Below are 16611 nucleotides of genomic sequence, written 5' to 3'. Positions count from 1 at the left end.
CTCAGCATATGGTGAAGGTGAGTGATGTCTTTTCAGGAGCTATTCTGTCAGCATGACAAGTATGTAAGGAAGGGAAGAACAAAGTGCTGATAGAGGCTGTGTGTGTATGTGTGTTAGTGTGATTGTGTGTGTGTGAAATAGAATATTAAAAAAAATTGTAGCTCGGAGTGCACAGTTTCTCACGTTGGTGCAATCGGCTCTTGTCTGGGGTACATGAGACCACTGGTCATATTATGGGCCAGGCAGGAGGCAGAGAGGGAGCAGCATACCAAGTAGAGTTACAAATCCTGAAGTTCCCCTGTTCCAGTTTGGTTTCTGTTGCCGTGATAAACATGACCAAAAGCAGCATGGGCAGGAAAGGGTTTACCTGGCTTATACATCGCCATCACAGCCCATCACTGAGGGAAACCAGTGGGGGAAGTGCAGCTTGCTTCCCAAGGCTTACTTGGGCACCTTTCTTATACAACCCAGGACCATCTGTCCAGAAATGGCACCGCCCATAGTGGCTGGACTCTCCTATATCAATGGTCAGTCTAGAAAATGCCCCATAGATATGCTCTCAGGTCAATTTGATGGAGACAGCCCTCAGTTCCCTCTTCTCAGGTGACTCCAGCTGGTGTCAAGTGACAAAAACTAACCAGCACTTATACCCTGCACCCAACAAGTGACTACTGTCACCAGCTGGACTTCACCTCCTAAATGTTCCACAGCCTTCCAAGACAGGGCCATCAGCTAGGGATTAAGTCTTTGAACGTGTGACCCTATGGAGAACCTTTCACAAGCTGTAAGATCTTCTTTATTCAGGATAAAGCTTCATGACCGTCACTTGTTATAGATCTGTTATAAGTTGGCACATTAGTGTACTTGACAGTATTTTAGGGTTGTGGCCATACCCTGATCCCCAACCAACACACAACAGGTCAAATTCCATGGAAAACTAGACCTAGACATCAAATGGGTATCAAGATATAGTCTCTGGTACGGGTTAGCTGGATTGAGAAAGATTAGCTTTAAGTACAGTTTAGACTGGAGTCCAGATTGGTTTCCAAATGCTTTCTTCTGAACCAGATAGGGTCACCTCCATAGCTATAGGAAAGGGGGGTCCAGTTGCCTTGGCAGCTTACCTCCACTTAACATTAGGACAGGTGTAGATGTTTGTGGATGGGCAGACAACCGCCACTTCCAAAGGAATGATCCCAAGAAAGGAATGTGAGCCAACCGCCATACTCTTCACTCTACAGAAAGTAACTGAGGAATATACTGGAGGCAGAAGGCTTAGGGTGTAAAGGAATGCAGAGAGCTGAAGTGGGCAGAAGTTTGACGGTAGCTGTGCCGAGACAAAGGGAGAAGGCAGCTGTTTCTAATGTTGAGAAGCTACCTGCAGTGTAGCGTGGCTGAAACCGGATTGGTTCCTTGGCATTTAAGAGCATGGAGGCCAGGGCTCTGAGAAACTTGTAAAGATGCAGGATGGGAAAGATATACCATTTCTCAGGGGCCCAGGCAAGGGAAGGCTTTGGGCTGGAAAGAGTAAAGCTCTAACTACACAGTAAGAATCTGTTTCTCTAGCTTCCTTGTATTCTAGCCTGCTCAGCCATGGGAGACGTGCTGATGCCTATGGCGGAGGAGGATGCCCATTAAAGGAGGAGCAGGGGAGGAGGGAGTCACAGACCCAGGCACTGAAAGGAGCTCTCTGCCCGAGGAAGAAGGCATTTATAGGAATCTCTGCTGTTATGCAGCGGCATGAGTGGGAAGCAGGCAAGCAAGAAAAGGTCCTCCTTTTCCTGGGACGCCCCCCCCCATTACACCTTCCTGCCACTTTGCAATTAAACACTTGGGAAATACACTTGATGAATTATGGGGGGCTGGCTTCCCTGGCCTAGCTCTCTGTACCATAGCTCCGGATTATTCTGGTTGTCTCGGGTTCTGAGAACTCACAAGAAGCAGGGTGCTCATTAGAGACCTTGGAGGTGTATATTAGACTCAGCTGACTTCTTGAAGGCAAAATATCCAGGCTCTTAATGGCCGTCAGTCAAGTTGTTACATTTGACTCTCGTTATGATGAGTTTTGGGGCTGGAATGTGTAGAACAAGGGCCTTTAGGGCTGTGTTAAAAGCATGTCCATTTGCCTTGATTGTGCACTTGAGATTCCACATCATAATAGGCCAGCATTAATTGGTTCTCTCTGGACTAAGAGTTGACATTCAATCTGTTCAGGTCATTAGTTGGTCATTATGGACCTTTTCTGAGCCCATAGCAGACTGGCTGTTTTCTCTTAAACCTGAGAATTATGCTCCTTCATGGCTGGACTGATCCCATGATTAAGATGCAAGGATAGTCAGTACTGTGGTCCATTCAAGTAATGGAGGTGAATGGAAAGGGTGGGGAACTGAGTTAGAGATGCATCCTGAACAAGTGTGTGCATCAGGGATTCTGAATGCAATGGCTTTTCTCCTTTTGGTTAAGAACATTCTTTTAAATTTCCCTAACAGAAATAGAAAACGGAGTCAAAAAAAAAATCCCTGCTATGCCAGCATGACGACCCAAGTTCAATCCCAGCATCCATGCAAAAAGGTGGAGGTGGTGACGTGTGCTTATAATCCTCAGGAGGTGGAGATGGGACTCTGGGCTTCACTGGCCAGTCAGCCCAGTCTAATCGCAGAGCACCACCACCCAGTGAGACTCTGTCTCAAAAACAAAGTGGAAAAGTGAATAGCTCTTGAGGCATGACTCCCAAGGTTAGCCTCTGGCATGTGTACACGCACGCACACACGTGTGCGCACACACACACACACACACAAACACACTCATGAGTGTCTCTCTGCATCTCCACTACTGGGATTACAAGTGCGTGCCACTATCCCTGACCTTATTTTGTGCCCACTGGAGCCCTGGGTACTAAATGTTGGTCTTTATGCTTGTAATGCAAGAACTTTATTGACTGGGCCATCTCTCCAGTTCTTAGATAATATTTTAAGTAGTGTTTGCTTATTGTCCATAGCATGCAGTTTGATAGCACATGTTTCCCATCCTTCCCCACCTCCCCTTCATCACCCCACACTCCTATTTGTCTCCTTTGTTCCACTAGACAGTTTAGACTCTACTTTCATGTTATATACACATACCTATATGCATGCACCTTTATAAAGTCTAGGACTCAGAAGAGAAAGAAAAAATGCAGTTGTCATTTTAAGGCTGGATTAATTTGTTTGATATGATCATTTTCAAAAACTAGGACTTTTCCTAAGATTTTTGGATAATCTTAGAATGCTGGAAACACTTTGATTTTTATTGTTGTTGTCTGTTTTGTTTTTGGAGCAGGGTCTCACTATGTAGCTCAGGCTGACACAGAACTTGGCATCCTCCTGCCTCAGTGCTGTAATTACAGATCTGTACCATCGTGCTGACACTTATTCTTAAGACAGACCTGATTGTATACCAATCCATTCTCTGGATAACAAGATTCTACCAAAAATATAATTACATTTAATTTAACTTTTAAAGGTGTTGGAGATAAATTCAGTGTTTAGCTTGGGATTTGTTTTTGTTCTTTTCCTATATTGGAGGCTATTGGTTGAGAGTTTGGAAGGTGGGATACCTGAGCAACTTGTATCCCTATGGCCACTTAGAAAGAGAGGAGGCAGCATAGACCTGCACAGGTCATACCATTGACACAGTTATCCCAGTATTGGCCATTTGGTCCAAGCTGCTACTATTCTGCACTGAAGATAGAAAAGCTGGTGCCGAAAGGGAACCTGGTGACTCAATTAAGAAACCATACAACTCTAATTTCGAGTAGTTTTCCAATTCTGGAGTCATAAAAAAAGATATGAAATTAGCTACGTATAGATATGATTCTGACTCTCTTTAAATAGTTCATCAGGAGGTTCAGTAGAGTTATCTGCATGACGAGCCAGTTTGAGAAGCAGAGGTAACTTAGGATTGCCCTCCGAAGACGAGCCTGGGGCTTGGAGGAGTTCTGTGATCACCATCAATGAAATCATTAGAAAGTGACTAAAAAAAACCTTTAATGCCAGTCCAGCACCTCCTCCTTGGTGCCACACTAGCTGTGCCTGGCATTCTCGATGCTTTGCACCAAAGCTACAAGAAGATGGGCAGAAGCTAGTCTAATCCAGGCCGTGTTTAACATTCTTCTTGTTTGGACACAGATATCGGAGTCATGGTAGCTTTCACCCTGAGGAGACCAGGTTGGTATGGGTATGTCTGTGTGTCTCTTGACTCTTCCTGGGGTGGCCTGGGAGGCGCCATCAGAGATCCTGCACTGGAAGGTCTCATCTTCTTGGAGTTTCTTGTTAGCATGAGGGAAGCCATGATGGAGGCTTACCACATCGGTCCTTCTGATTTGGTAGCTAATTCCCATGTATTGACTAGACACCCCCAATTCTTCTTTAGGAGAAATGGTAACAGTAGTCCTTACTCCACGGTATATTGTAGCGATATTAGGAGACCACATATGAAATGGTATTTCTGTCATTATACGTACAAAACTTAAAATTTCTGTCACCTTTTCATTGATACTATAGTAATTTGTAGCAAGTCTTCTTCCACTTTACAAACATACCTCCTATTTTAATGTCATTTTTAATTGAGTGAGAAATGTCTTTGTGTCATTTGGGGAATTGAAAACTCATCTAAGTACCCAGTCCCCCATTCTAGAGCCAGAGTCACGCAGCTTCTCCCGAAGCTTCACCTTCCAGCACCGATCCTGTTTCTTCTGCTCTGTCCTCCAGTGCCACGACCAGTGGAGACCAGCATGCCACATTTCTTCCCTGCCCCTGGGTGACACAGGGTGGTGGAGGAGCGTTTCTCAGTTTTCACGGAGAAACTCTCTTGTGCCAGGAGCAGGCTTGATGACTGTCATACAGCTTCAGGCAGATGTGCTGTGTGCTTATCATTATGATAGGCGAGGAGCAAACTGTCTGAAGTGCCTGGGGCATTCCCAAAAGGCTTCTTTAGTTATTCTGCAGGGATTTGAGTTGTAGATAAGAGATTTTGAACTCCCCCCCCCCCCCCATGCCCTGGGTTAAGTAAAACTTTCTGCAGGTAGTTCAAGACACCAGTATTGTTTCTGTATTTTTTTTTTTGAAGACACAAACCCTTAGGAGACTCCAATGGACAGCAGGGTCAAGAAGGGCAAGCGCTCGTTGTTACAAAAGAGAAGAGGTACCTGAGCCAAAGGATGAGTATCCCTCTCTTCTTCTGCCCTTCAGCCATGCCCATTGCTTAGTCATGGGCATTTCTGCGAGAAACCGGGATGCCCAGCCGTTCATGTTGTGTGTGCTGGGTCTCTTTCCAGCGCCACTGTCATTGACAGTAGCAACTTCCCTTTTGCAGATGGAAATAACTCAGCGTTGACAAGCAGCCAGTAGATACTGGCCAAGTTCCTGGGATATGAGGTTCTGTCTTCATGAGCCAATCATGACATTGAATTCTTGGGGAGCATATTTCGGTTCAGGGTTTGGAAAGTACCAGGTGTGGGTCCCCTGCTTGGTAGTTACCATTGGAAAAAAAGGCTAATTAAAGCTTTTCCTGAGAATGCTCGCTTAAAATCCAGAAAGGGGAGGTTCCCCCATGTATTTGCTCTCTGGAGCGATCCTAAGAGGACTTAGAATGATGACACTCCCTCCCAGAGGGCACTCAATGCCACTTCTTGTCTACCAGGCCCTGCGTAAGCCCTCTGTTTACTTTGCTTCATTTTATTCCTTCCCGGTTGGGCAGGGAAGCAGGCACCCTGGTTTATCTCATCACACAAAGGAGGAACCTGGGGCTCTGACTTTCCCAAGGAGGGAGGAGTCCAGTCCATGTCTGGGTGCTACCGAAGCCCATTCTTGGCATCTCAGTCTCAACAACCCCCAAATCCCCTGGGTCAGAGTTCCATTGTGATGCTTGTCCTGGACACACGGTCCTTTAAGAGCATCCTTGGCTTGTAGACCTCCAGGGAAGGGAACTCTCTCCGTTCTGATCAAGTGCATTCCATTGCTCATCATTAGTAAGCAGGTGCCTTAGTTCCTCACCTAAGTCTGAGAGATAAATAAGTACATCGATAAAATGGATCTTTGTTTCTTCTGTTGGTTGGTCTTAATACTATCTCTTAGAACAACAATAATAGCTATTAATAACAAAGCTCATTGAGCAACTTATACTTTATGTACTTTGATAACTACTTTTAATTTGTTACCTTGTTACCCAATGGGATCTTGAAGTTGGGAGAGCTCAGGGGCTGTCTGAGGTTGTGAAGACCCCACTGGGATGACAGACAGACAGGCTGACTATGGAGCAGGTAACCTTGACCATGGAACGCACCTCCTCATTGGTCCCACACTCAGAAGCACAGGGCAACCCAGGGTCTAGAAAGTGTACACTTGAGGGAGAGAGAAGTGGGGTTGCTTCCCTGTCCAGGGGACATTCTACAGCCCAAAGCAACATGTGTGAAATGAGAAGCCATAAGATCCTCTATTAGGCTTAGTTTTGGGGCACACACCATGCACCTGTTGAGCAATGTGCTTATGGCTTGGCCTCCGTGGGTACCAGAGCTTCACGACCTTAGAAGCAGTGTGAGGGCCTGGTTCCGGCCAAGTGATGGCTGCCAAGAGAACTGGGAGATTCAGGTTTCTCAGCAGTCACAGTGGACTGTGAGCCTAACCAGATCTCTAGGAGCTGTGTGGCCGGAGACACTGTTGCCACCCTCTCTGGCTGGAGACAATTGCTGCCATCAGCAAATGATGTCATTCCTGAAGAGTTTATCACAGCACCTGGCATGGGCAAGCCAGAAGACATGAGCAGTGCTGAGCTTGCATGATTAGAAACCCCAGCCCGCCCCAGTCGTGTGCAGTGGTTTCTGGACAAGGAGGATAACCTGGAGACTCATGAGGTCTTCTGACCCCACTCTGGGTAGATGAGGGGGCTGACCAGTCAGTAAGACCTACCTCCTCTGTATGCTTTTTTTCTTCCAGCAGGGGTGATAATTCATTTCCATGACTGTATTGATGAGTTATTCTTCTCTGCAGGAAAGGAATGTTTGGACTGAAGCTGAAAAAGAAGAAGAAAGATAAAGCGGAGAAGGGATTGGTCCTCACCAACAAGGGTGCCCAAGGTGAGGTGTGAGGTGGGGTGCTGCTCACTACCCAGGCCAAAGGACCTCAGGTCGGGGATTCTATGTCTATGGCACAGGGAGCAGTAATCTGCCTGCTGACTCCCAGGTTCTCCTGAACACGATTGTGGGCCTCAGGGAAATCATCCCAAGGCCCAACATCATCGACAAACAGGGGTGGGGTGGACACCTGCTGGACCATGGAATGGGCCATCTGAGAAAGTGATGACAGGTTCAAGCTCAGTTTTTGCCTTCTGTTTTTACCGGATAAGTGGCTCAGGAGTTTCAAGTCTGTCATTATCAAATGGACAGGGCACGGGCAACCAAGCTGACCCCACACCATCCTGGAGGGGATCAAGGACATTTTTCAAAACAAAAGTTAGGATTCTCAAAGTAAGATGAGAGAGTGCTTTTTGTACATTATCTCATTTAACGCCTCTTCCAGAGACAACAGAGAGAATACAAATCATGTGTGGCAAAGGCTATCTGTAGAACTGTCAGGCGGGGGTGAGTGGGTGGAAACGTTAAGCCATTGTTAAGAAATTAAGAGGGCTTTCAAAATGGCAACAGTAGTACCTAAACCAAGCAGGACAAGGGTCCTTCTGATGAGGGCTCTGTCTCTCTGCATAGAATGCCTGTCAGGAAGCTTGTCCTGAGCACTGGGGAGCCTGCTGGGAAGCAGCTGCTTTGCAAGATCAGTCCAGGCTCCCTGACTTTCTGTGCTTCGAATGGGTCATTCCTTCTGCCAAGTGAGGACCAAGACTCCCATTGGGCAGACATTCAGCACTGATGAAATCAAACTGGATCTGCGGTTTCCAAGTGGACAGGTCTGGGGTGACCGCCTAGTGACATCTACCTAGTGGCTTTGATAACAGCCAGTTAAAGGCTGGCATTCTGGACCATACCTAGACCCACATGGTACGGTGGGTAGAACCCATCTTCACTCATCTGGAAGTATTTCACTGTCATCCTCCATAGCTTCCCTGTAGCCTGAAGCCCCACCTAACCACACTCTTTGCTCTGAGTAAAACGCTGTCTTAGAGAGAAAGCGATGGCCACTCATTCATCCTGAGATGTTGGTGGTCATGACCAAGTTACCCTTGGGTGGAAAGAGGGTACAGTATCTTTTCAGTGGCTACCGTGCCTAAAGCTTAATAGGAAGGCCAGGATGGAGGCTCAGTCATTAAACTCGCTACACCAGCATGGGTACCTGAGTTTGAACCTAAGAACCCACTTGGAAAAGCCTCTAGGGTGGTGTGCAGTCCCAGTACTGGGGTGGTAGAGACAAACATATCCCCAGGGCTGACTGGGAACCCAGCCTTTCTCAATCAGTAAGGTCCAGGCCAGTGAGAGACCTTGTCTCAAAAGTCAAGATGTTGAATGACTGAAGAAGACACCAAAGTTGACCTCTGACCTCTACACACACACACACACACACGTATGCATGTATGCACACACACACACACATATATGCATACACGCATGCATACATAACCTATTTCTCCCACCCTAAGAACTTAAAAGAAATACTTTATTTTTCAATCAAATTGAAAAATATTCAATCAAATTGGTAATATGGATGGAAGATTTAAAAGGCTCTGGATCTTTTCCTGGTCTTTGAAATTAAGTCTTGGGGATACCGGTTGACTAAGAGATGTTCCCTTTCCCTCAGGACCTTATGGAATTTACACGTTTGACATATTTAATAAGTGTCTATTACTTGACATGCATCGTTCATGACCGTGAGCAGTAGGTTGTGGTCTGTGTTTCAGAACGGAGGTGTCAGTGGGTGAGTGGCTTGCCCCGAATGAGTCCCACAGCCTGTAAGTAGAAAGGCTGACATGGAGCCTGGGCTTTCCTGACTGGTGTGATGGCCTCTGATTGAGAGTAACCCCTTCCTCACCAGGAGGGAGGAGATTAGAGTGGTCAGTAACTGGCATGTCAGGGGAACTAGCCCTGTGACTAGTCCTTGTTTAGAGTCTTCAGCCCACAAAACAAACAGGGCGGACGTCCATCAGCTCCTCCTAGAAAGTAAATGGTATCCATTCTGTTGGGAGGGGATGGCCATGTAGGGAAGGGACAAATATGGGTGTCAGAGCAGAATCTTTGGTCCTTCCTTCTTGGTTTTTCTTGGGAAGCTAGGGTTTGTGGGGTGTGTGTGTGTGTGTGTGTGTGTGTGTGTGTGTGTGTTGTGAGGAATAAATCTCATGGATAAAGAGCAGGTTGTGTCAGAATTAAGTCAGAAGGAACAGAGAATGCGCCGGTGATAGGGCCCGGTTGTCAGGAGGAGCTGGTGGAAGCCAGGTGGAAGAAAATATCCACCCTGAGTTGGGTGTGAACTTCAGATTGTTTACTAAGTAGGATGGGAAGCCACTGGGAGGAGTTAAGAGAAGTCACTTGCTATCCTTCCTTTTTGTTTTGTGAAGATCACCTCCTGCTAGAGAAGCGCAGCTGGTGACTTTTCCACCTTATGGTCTCTGGGGTCTCTCACCCCATGGCCCAGGGGCCCGCGGTCTGTTAGATGCCTCTCTAGCATCTAAGCTTGCACGGTCTCTTGCTTTTTTGAAGTACTTAAGGGTGCTCACTGCACATTTGCCCCTATGCCAGCAGGTCTAAATCCGTAAGACTCGGTAGTGTTCTCTGATTCAAGGTTGCTGGGCATAGTTGTCTGGCTAAAATCAGAACCCAAACCTGCTGAAGCTGGAGAATACATTAGAAATAATTCAGTTGATGATGTAATTATAGCTGAGTCTCATCAGCCCTGGGAACAGCAACTGGGCTGTCGGAACAGGGTCGAGGTAATGCCCTGTGGAAGGCTTCACATCTGCCCTACAAAATGACACCCAGAAGGCTGGGAACAAATGAGCATTTGGCATAAACTGTCATCTTGAGGCCTTTCCCTTCATCATCTCTACTGCTTTGATTCATGGAGTGATGCCTGGAAGACAAGATTATTTAAACATCACACACACACACACACACACACACACACACACGAAGGAGGGTGAGAGAGGGAAAGAAAGAGACATACAATTACAAATACAAAATGCAATTACATCTATAAAAAGATTCTGAGTCCTTTAAAATGTTTTAGAGATACTTTCCTTCCTCAGTTTTCATTTCACTGAAGGAAAAAAAAACAATCAGGAATTTTTCATGACTCATGTAAGCCACCCTCCTTGGGCTGTGGCAGTCACAGGGTGGGGACACTGTTTAGTTTATCTTCCTAACGACTCTCTGGTGTAGTAGGCATCAGCATCCCTTAAATATAGAAGCAAGAGAAGGTAAGTGACATGTTTGTGTGCAGGGACTTTGATAATCACCTGGGGAACTGAAATAGTATTGACATCTAGGCAATGTTCCCATGAATTAAACCAGAATCTGGGTTAGAGGGGAAGAATCTAAGGATACGACTGCCATCCATCCACTCACTTGGGTTTGCTACGGGCTTATAACTTTGTTTCCTCTGGCTTCCTAGAAAGCTGTCCTTTCTAGAGTAGGTAATGTGGTAACTGAAAACAACACACATTTATTCTTTCCCAGTTATGAAGACTGGGTGCCTGAACTCAGCATCCCTGGGTCAAAAATCTCAAGAACTTTTCTTCCTCCCTCCTTCCTCTGTTCAGTCAGGGTTCTATCACTGTGACAAACCCCTGAGGAGATCATCTGATAAGTGAATAACAACAACAAATATAATAATAATAATAATAATAATAATAATAATAATAATAATAATAATAAAAAGGAGCATGCGACTGTTCCTAGGCAGAGGCAGAGATGCCTGGGAGGGTCCAGAGTGAACATGACCTTGAGGAGAATGGGGGAGGGGAGAGTCAGGAGGCCAGGAGGGTGAAGGGTAAGAAGAACCAGCATAGCCAAAGTGGCTGGATTGTATAGGGCAGAGCTGCTGGGAAAGGGCAGCCCAGCCCCTGGGTTGGAGAGTTCAGGGTAGGGAGCCAGGTATGCCAGTCTATCATACCCCATAACGTCTAGGGACTGAGGGATTCTGGGAGAAATTTCAAAGCCAGGTCTGCTTTGAAATGTTTAATAGGCACCTCAGTTAGCCCTTTGTTTTAGACCTAATAATAGGAAGGAAAAGTGTATTTTTAACTCATGGTTTCTGTTTATGGTTGCTTGTTTCGGACCAATATGATAGGGAATTCATGCTAGAGCAAAGGCTGGGAAAGGTGGGGGGAGACTTATGCCAGGGTCCCAGTTTCCACTGCATAGACATACCGCTGGTGACATAACTCCCTTTCACTAGGCCCCACACTTGATAGGTCTCCCACTTCCCACTTGTGGCATAATTTGACCACCAGACTGTCAACACTTGGCCTGGGGAGCTGGCGGATGAAGTTGTGCTGTTCCTCACTTTGTGACATTGGTTAGTCTAATCTTTGCCCCCAGGGTCACACAGCTGTCTTTAGAATCTCCCTCCGTCCCCTCTGGTGAGGATATACGAGAATGCAATTAGGACCCAGCTGCTCATCCAGCCTAATCTCCGTGGTCCCGCCCTGCTCTGTTTTCACTACAGGGGAACCATTTGCAGTGTCCAAGTACGAGGCCCCACCATTACACAACACATGTGTCATTCAAACCTGGCCAGCACACCCAGGAATAACACTCACTTGGGATCCTGCCTTCAGTTTCCTGACTGTCTCATTTCCTTTGGAGATTATCTGGTCAAGGCCTTGGATAGATTCCCTTAATTTGTAAATTTGTTTGAACCTTCAATTTGTTCTTACATATGAACACGCACACATACACACATACACACACACGTACACACACTTATGTGTCTGCTTGCCTGGTTTTTCTGTCAATACACTGTCAAATTCAATAACAGCCACTGCTACGGGGCCTCCCACGGTGGTAGGCGCAAAGTGGAGGCTTGCTCGCCACCTCACCTTGATTTAACAAGATTCTCTTCCTTCCTTTGTGTCTACAGATGGTCAGAGTGACTCCGAAGTGCTGCAGGAAGGACCTTCTCACCAGGAAGGACCAGAAGGAGATGCGATTCATGGCGACGCTTCCATCATTCCTGGCCCCTCGGCTCCTCCAAAGAGGAGGTAAGGTGTTATTACAGGTGGTCAGTGCACCCCCTTTGCACCTGGGTGTGCCAGGCTTTCAGAGAATTAGAAAGGAGACACAGTTACTGTCCACCAGGAGCCAAAGGTCTAAAGCAGGAAGAGAGTTCTGTGTCCACTCAGCTTCTCTCTGAGTGCCAACCTTCAGCAGAATTCTGGTCCCACTAGCCTCAGACTTTAGATGACTCTAGTTCCATTTCTGGGAGCTCAGGAAAAAGCACAAGAGCAGAAGGCAGGTTTGGGAGCTGACCCATAACCTTCTCTTTAGTTCACAGTGATCCTAATTACCTTGGTTTTGTGTTTCTCCCAAAGAGAAGGTGTTTCTTAAACTACCAGAGGGGAGTCAGAAGAAACTGGCTTCTGCAAGCTGTACCAGCTGGCTGGGATTGTGAAACTAAACCAAAGCTTAATCAGTGGCTTAATAGAAGTCTTTATTACGGTCCTTGTGTCTGTGGGTCTGTTAGGTGGTTTTAATGGCCCCACAGAGTTATTAAATTCACATGTGTATAGTCACTTGGCAGCTTAGTGATTCTAACTCAGGGCTGGTGGCAGGCTGATCTAGTGCCAGGACCACTGCACTCATCGCAGGGCAGAGAGCTTGCTCCAGTGCTGGCCACAGCAGGGCTGAGGACAGTGGGAGCATTGTGAGGTCTCTAGAGGCTCAGAGCTGGCAGAGGCCATTTCAGATGCACTGAGTTGACCAATGCAAGTTACATGGACAGTCTGTGTTGGAGCAGGATGGAACAATAAGGTGCAGATCCAGGAGAGAAGCTAGTAACTGGGGTCACTGGTGTTTTCTGTCTGTGGTTTATGTCGTTATCTGATGAGGGGCCTCAGGCCCTTCCATTCTCTTTCCACACAGATGAGTTACTAACAGTAATACAAATTGGTACCTCTCTGGGTGGGAGACCTTGAACTGGTGTTTCATGGTATATGTAGGGGAAGGTTAAAAGGAAGCAGGAGATGGGTTTAGGGATAGGACAAACCCAGAGGTGCCACTGAGAAGCAGACATGACATTTTTGTGTGCACACTGTCACACCTCTCTCTACACTGCACCTTGACAACTGCCAGTGCTCTCCCTGTGGCCTCTGAGCAGGCTCTTCAGCTATTCCTGAGTATCTTCCATGGTGTCCCAGGTTGTTTACAGAAGAGTGGAGAGCAGAAGGAGAAGCTAGGAGCAATGGCCTATTCTTCCTCCTTGATCAGAGCATTCCCCATGGGCTGAAATGGACTGAAATTCTGCCCCCCCATGAATACTAGTTCAGACCCCACCTCTGTACTTAGGTCTTTCTTGCTCACAGAGCCCTGGGGAATTTCTTCTCTACAGCTCTTCTGTCACACACATACCCCCACGGGACATTTTACACTTACAATCTAGATCTTTCCTTATAAGCCTTGGCTCTCTTTCCCCTGGAGAGATTGCTAGCTCTACAAGGGCAGAGATGATGGCCTAGTAGTCTTTATTTTTCCCTTAACCAAGCCTAGCACAAGGTTTCAAATTATGAGTAATTGGATTGAATTTGCCATTCGATTGATGAACATGTGAACGATATATATGCTTTCTTCACCATCAGCCCCTGGAGGAATTATTATTTCAGATAAGGAGATTAAAGCAAAAGCTTAAAATTGAGGAGAATAAATATTCTAACTCAGACCAATCTGATCCCAAAGTTTTGAGAATGTTTTTCACAGCTTACAGCATTTTCTATTGGGCTGAATTGCAGTCAGCAGGCATGGGGTGAATGAAGGCAGGAAAACGAAGTCACTGTTGGAAGCCAGAAGAGCAAAATTCAATCAAACACACCCCAGTTCATTTCCCACCCATTGCTGCTTCTGTGACAACAAGGATCCTTCTCTGCCCATGATTATCCAATAGCAAAGTGCCCAGGTGTTGCACATCTATTTTCAATTACCCAAACCAGTCCAGATAAATGGATTCCCTGGGACTGAGCAACTCAGTGAGATGGCATTTTGGTCATCCCTTCCAATTTTCTTCTTTCCCAATCCTTTCAAAAGCAATCACAACACTCACATTTTTATATCATCTAGAAGGGATGAAGAGCTCCTGGGTCTGAAACCAGTCAGGCGAAGGGCAGATCCTTACTTTGACCCATCTTTGCCTCTGACTTTCTAAGGAATCCTTATTTCTATAAAGGTTATAACGCAAACAATACGGAAAACCTTACATATAAAAAATGCTAACGTTTACCAGAATTCCTGCTAGACACTAGGTTAAATGCCTGCATACATACTATTTCATTCTAGCAATTGCCTTGTGGTATAAATGATATTAATAGCCTCACTACTAGGACAGGGAAACTGAGTCATAGGAATTTTAAGTCTCTTGCCTACTTATATTTATTTCCCAGGAGATGTAGAGACTCTGTGATAGAGTGTAAGTGAAGGCACTTAGAAACTCTTGGGAAAATGTTACCGTGGCTTACACGTCTGAAGTATGTTCTTACTTGAGATATATTAATTTGCTGTTACATTGTTTATTTTTTATTTCATACTTGCATACAATATTATCAACAAATATAAAACAATATATTAAACTTTACTTTAATAGAGCAAAGCTGCTGACTAAGATCCATGATGGGGAGGTCAAATCTCAAAACTATCAAGTAAGTGAGTGGCTCATCCTACCCAGCACCCCCCAGTTCTCCTCATGAGAATGAAGGGCAATGACCAGAGGCACATGGGTGCTGCTTTGTGTTCTAGATCACCGTCACCATCACTGAGGCCCGCCAGCTGGTGGGCGAGAACATCGACCCAGTTGTGACCATTGAGATCGGGGATGAGAAAAAGCAAAGTACGGTGAAGGAAGGCACGAACAGCCCATTTTATAACGAAGTAAGTCACAGAGCACCCTCTAGACCCGCATCCCTTCGCTGACATCAAAGGGTTCCTCCGCCAAGTAGGAAATCAGAGCCCCTCAGTGTTCCTTCCCGGTCTCTCATCAAAATTCACATCACAATCTGAGCTCTTTCCACCCACATCCCTAAGGTGCTGATAACAAGACAGTAAACAGGACTACCGCTTTCTTATTATTATTATGAGCTTATTACTGTTCTTCATAAGCCTTGAGATTACATCCAGTGAATCTCGAATGCTGGTTAAAGAGACGGCACGGGAACAACACTGAAAATCGAATTACTGAATCTGAAATAAGTATACTTTGTTGGAAAGCAAAACACTTGTGTTTTTCTAAGATGTATAGAAATTTTAAAAGAAGACCCCAAAAGAGAGAAGTTTCTAAATAGTCTCTTTGTAATAAAATATTATTTGGTAAAAATATGACAGATTATACAATAATATAGGGTAGAAAACCTCATTTCCCTCTACCTTTTGAATCTTAATGACCTAGATTTCATCTGTGGGAAGATCCATTTTCACGATACTCCAGAATCTTCCAGAGAGTTCCCAAGCACACACAGGAATACAAATCAAAGCCCCAGTGGCAGCACTCGGTACCACTGGCCTAGGCTTTGTTCTTGTTACAAAACAACGGGCTTTGAGGTATCACACAGGTCAAGCTCACTTCTGACTGGGGAATTTTCCATTGCTTTTATATGCCGTAATTTACTGACTGTTTAGTCTCTTATCTACGGATACTAAAACTTTGCGCCTTTGGCTAGTACTTACAATGTATTTATATGGTCTAACTGACGATACAGGTCATAAACGTTTAAACTTGATTCTCATCAAATTGCCAGACAACATGCATTACCAAAAGAAGTGTTGCGGAGACATTACCACCCTAGCGGTAATCTACAAGGAAGGCAGGGACAGCGTGGATAATGACATTAACTGAAAAGCTTCCAAATCACATGGGAGCTGCTAATTCCTTTCCTCGTCGTCATTATTGTCCCCGAGCCTTCCAGATGTCTCCCATCCCCACTCTTCCCTCATCTCTTTGGCACAGATGTGATATTAGAGAACATGTATGCAAATTCTCTAAAACTGCAAAGCCCCATTTACTTGTCAAAGGTTATAATTATGCCTGCAAGTCTTGGCTCTAAATGATATTAAATTAAGCCCAAGGGTAGCAAGTAGGAAACCAAGAAAAAGAACAGAAGGCAAGCCAAGGACATTTACCACAACTTTTCACCTTTAAGGCAGAGGCCATCGGGGTTGAAGGAGGAAGTGGGGTTGTGAATATTTGTTAGTTAGAAAAGCAGGTGCAGACGTAGAAGTCTGTAAGGCATTAGAGAGCGTAACAATGTAACTGAGCCAAAGGCAACAAATATTAGAACGGATTTATCAGCCCAAAGGATTCCCTCAGAGAGCCATCCTGATCAGACTGAAGAATTTCACTACAGTGACATTTCCATGTAAATTTGAGTTACAAACATTTTTTTAAATAGCAAAATAAGTACTAAGTATAGTGTGTGTGGATATTATATATGAAAAAT

At 45.5% G+C, this 16611-nt stretch overlaps 1 protein-coding gene across 1 annotated transcript in view; it reads left to right on the top strand.

The window, feature by feature from the left end:
- The window catches only part of Fer1l6 (fer-1 like family member 6), a 148753-nt gene that overhangs the window by 20081 nt on the left and 112061 nt on the right, over positions 1-16611 (top strand). Inside the window, exons 2-7 of the mRNA XM_041672085.1 lie at positions 4167-4205; positions 5107-5181; positions 7026-7111; positions 12057-12177; positions 14766-14820; positions 14918-15049. Of these exons, the coding sequence (XP_041528019.1) occupies positions 4167-4205; positions 5107-5181; positions 7026-7111; positions 12057-12177; positions 14766-14820; positions 14918-15049 (508 nt within the window). The remainder of the gene's footprint in view (positions 1-4166; positions 4206-5106; positions 5182-7025; positions 7112-12056; positions 12178-14765; positions 14821-14917; positions 15050-16611) is intronic.

Source organism: Microtus oregoni, unplaced genomic scaffold, assembly GCF_018167655.1.
Source record: "Microtus oregoni isolate MIOR12 unplaced genomic scaffold, Mior012 000022F_ref0000154, whole genome shotgun sequence".
Taxonomy (NCBI): Eukaryota; Metazoa; Chordata; class Mammalia; order Rodentia; family Cricetidae; genus Microtus; species Microtus oregoni.
The sequence above is the reverse complement of the archived record's forward strand: the minus strand, read 5'-3'. Positions and strand labels throughout refer to the sequence as shown.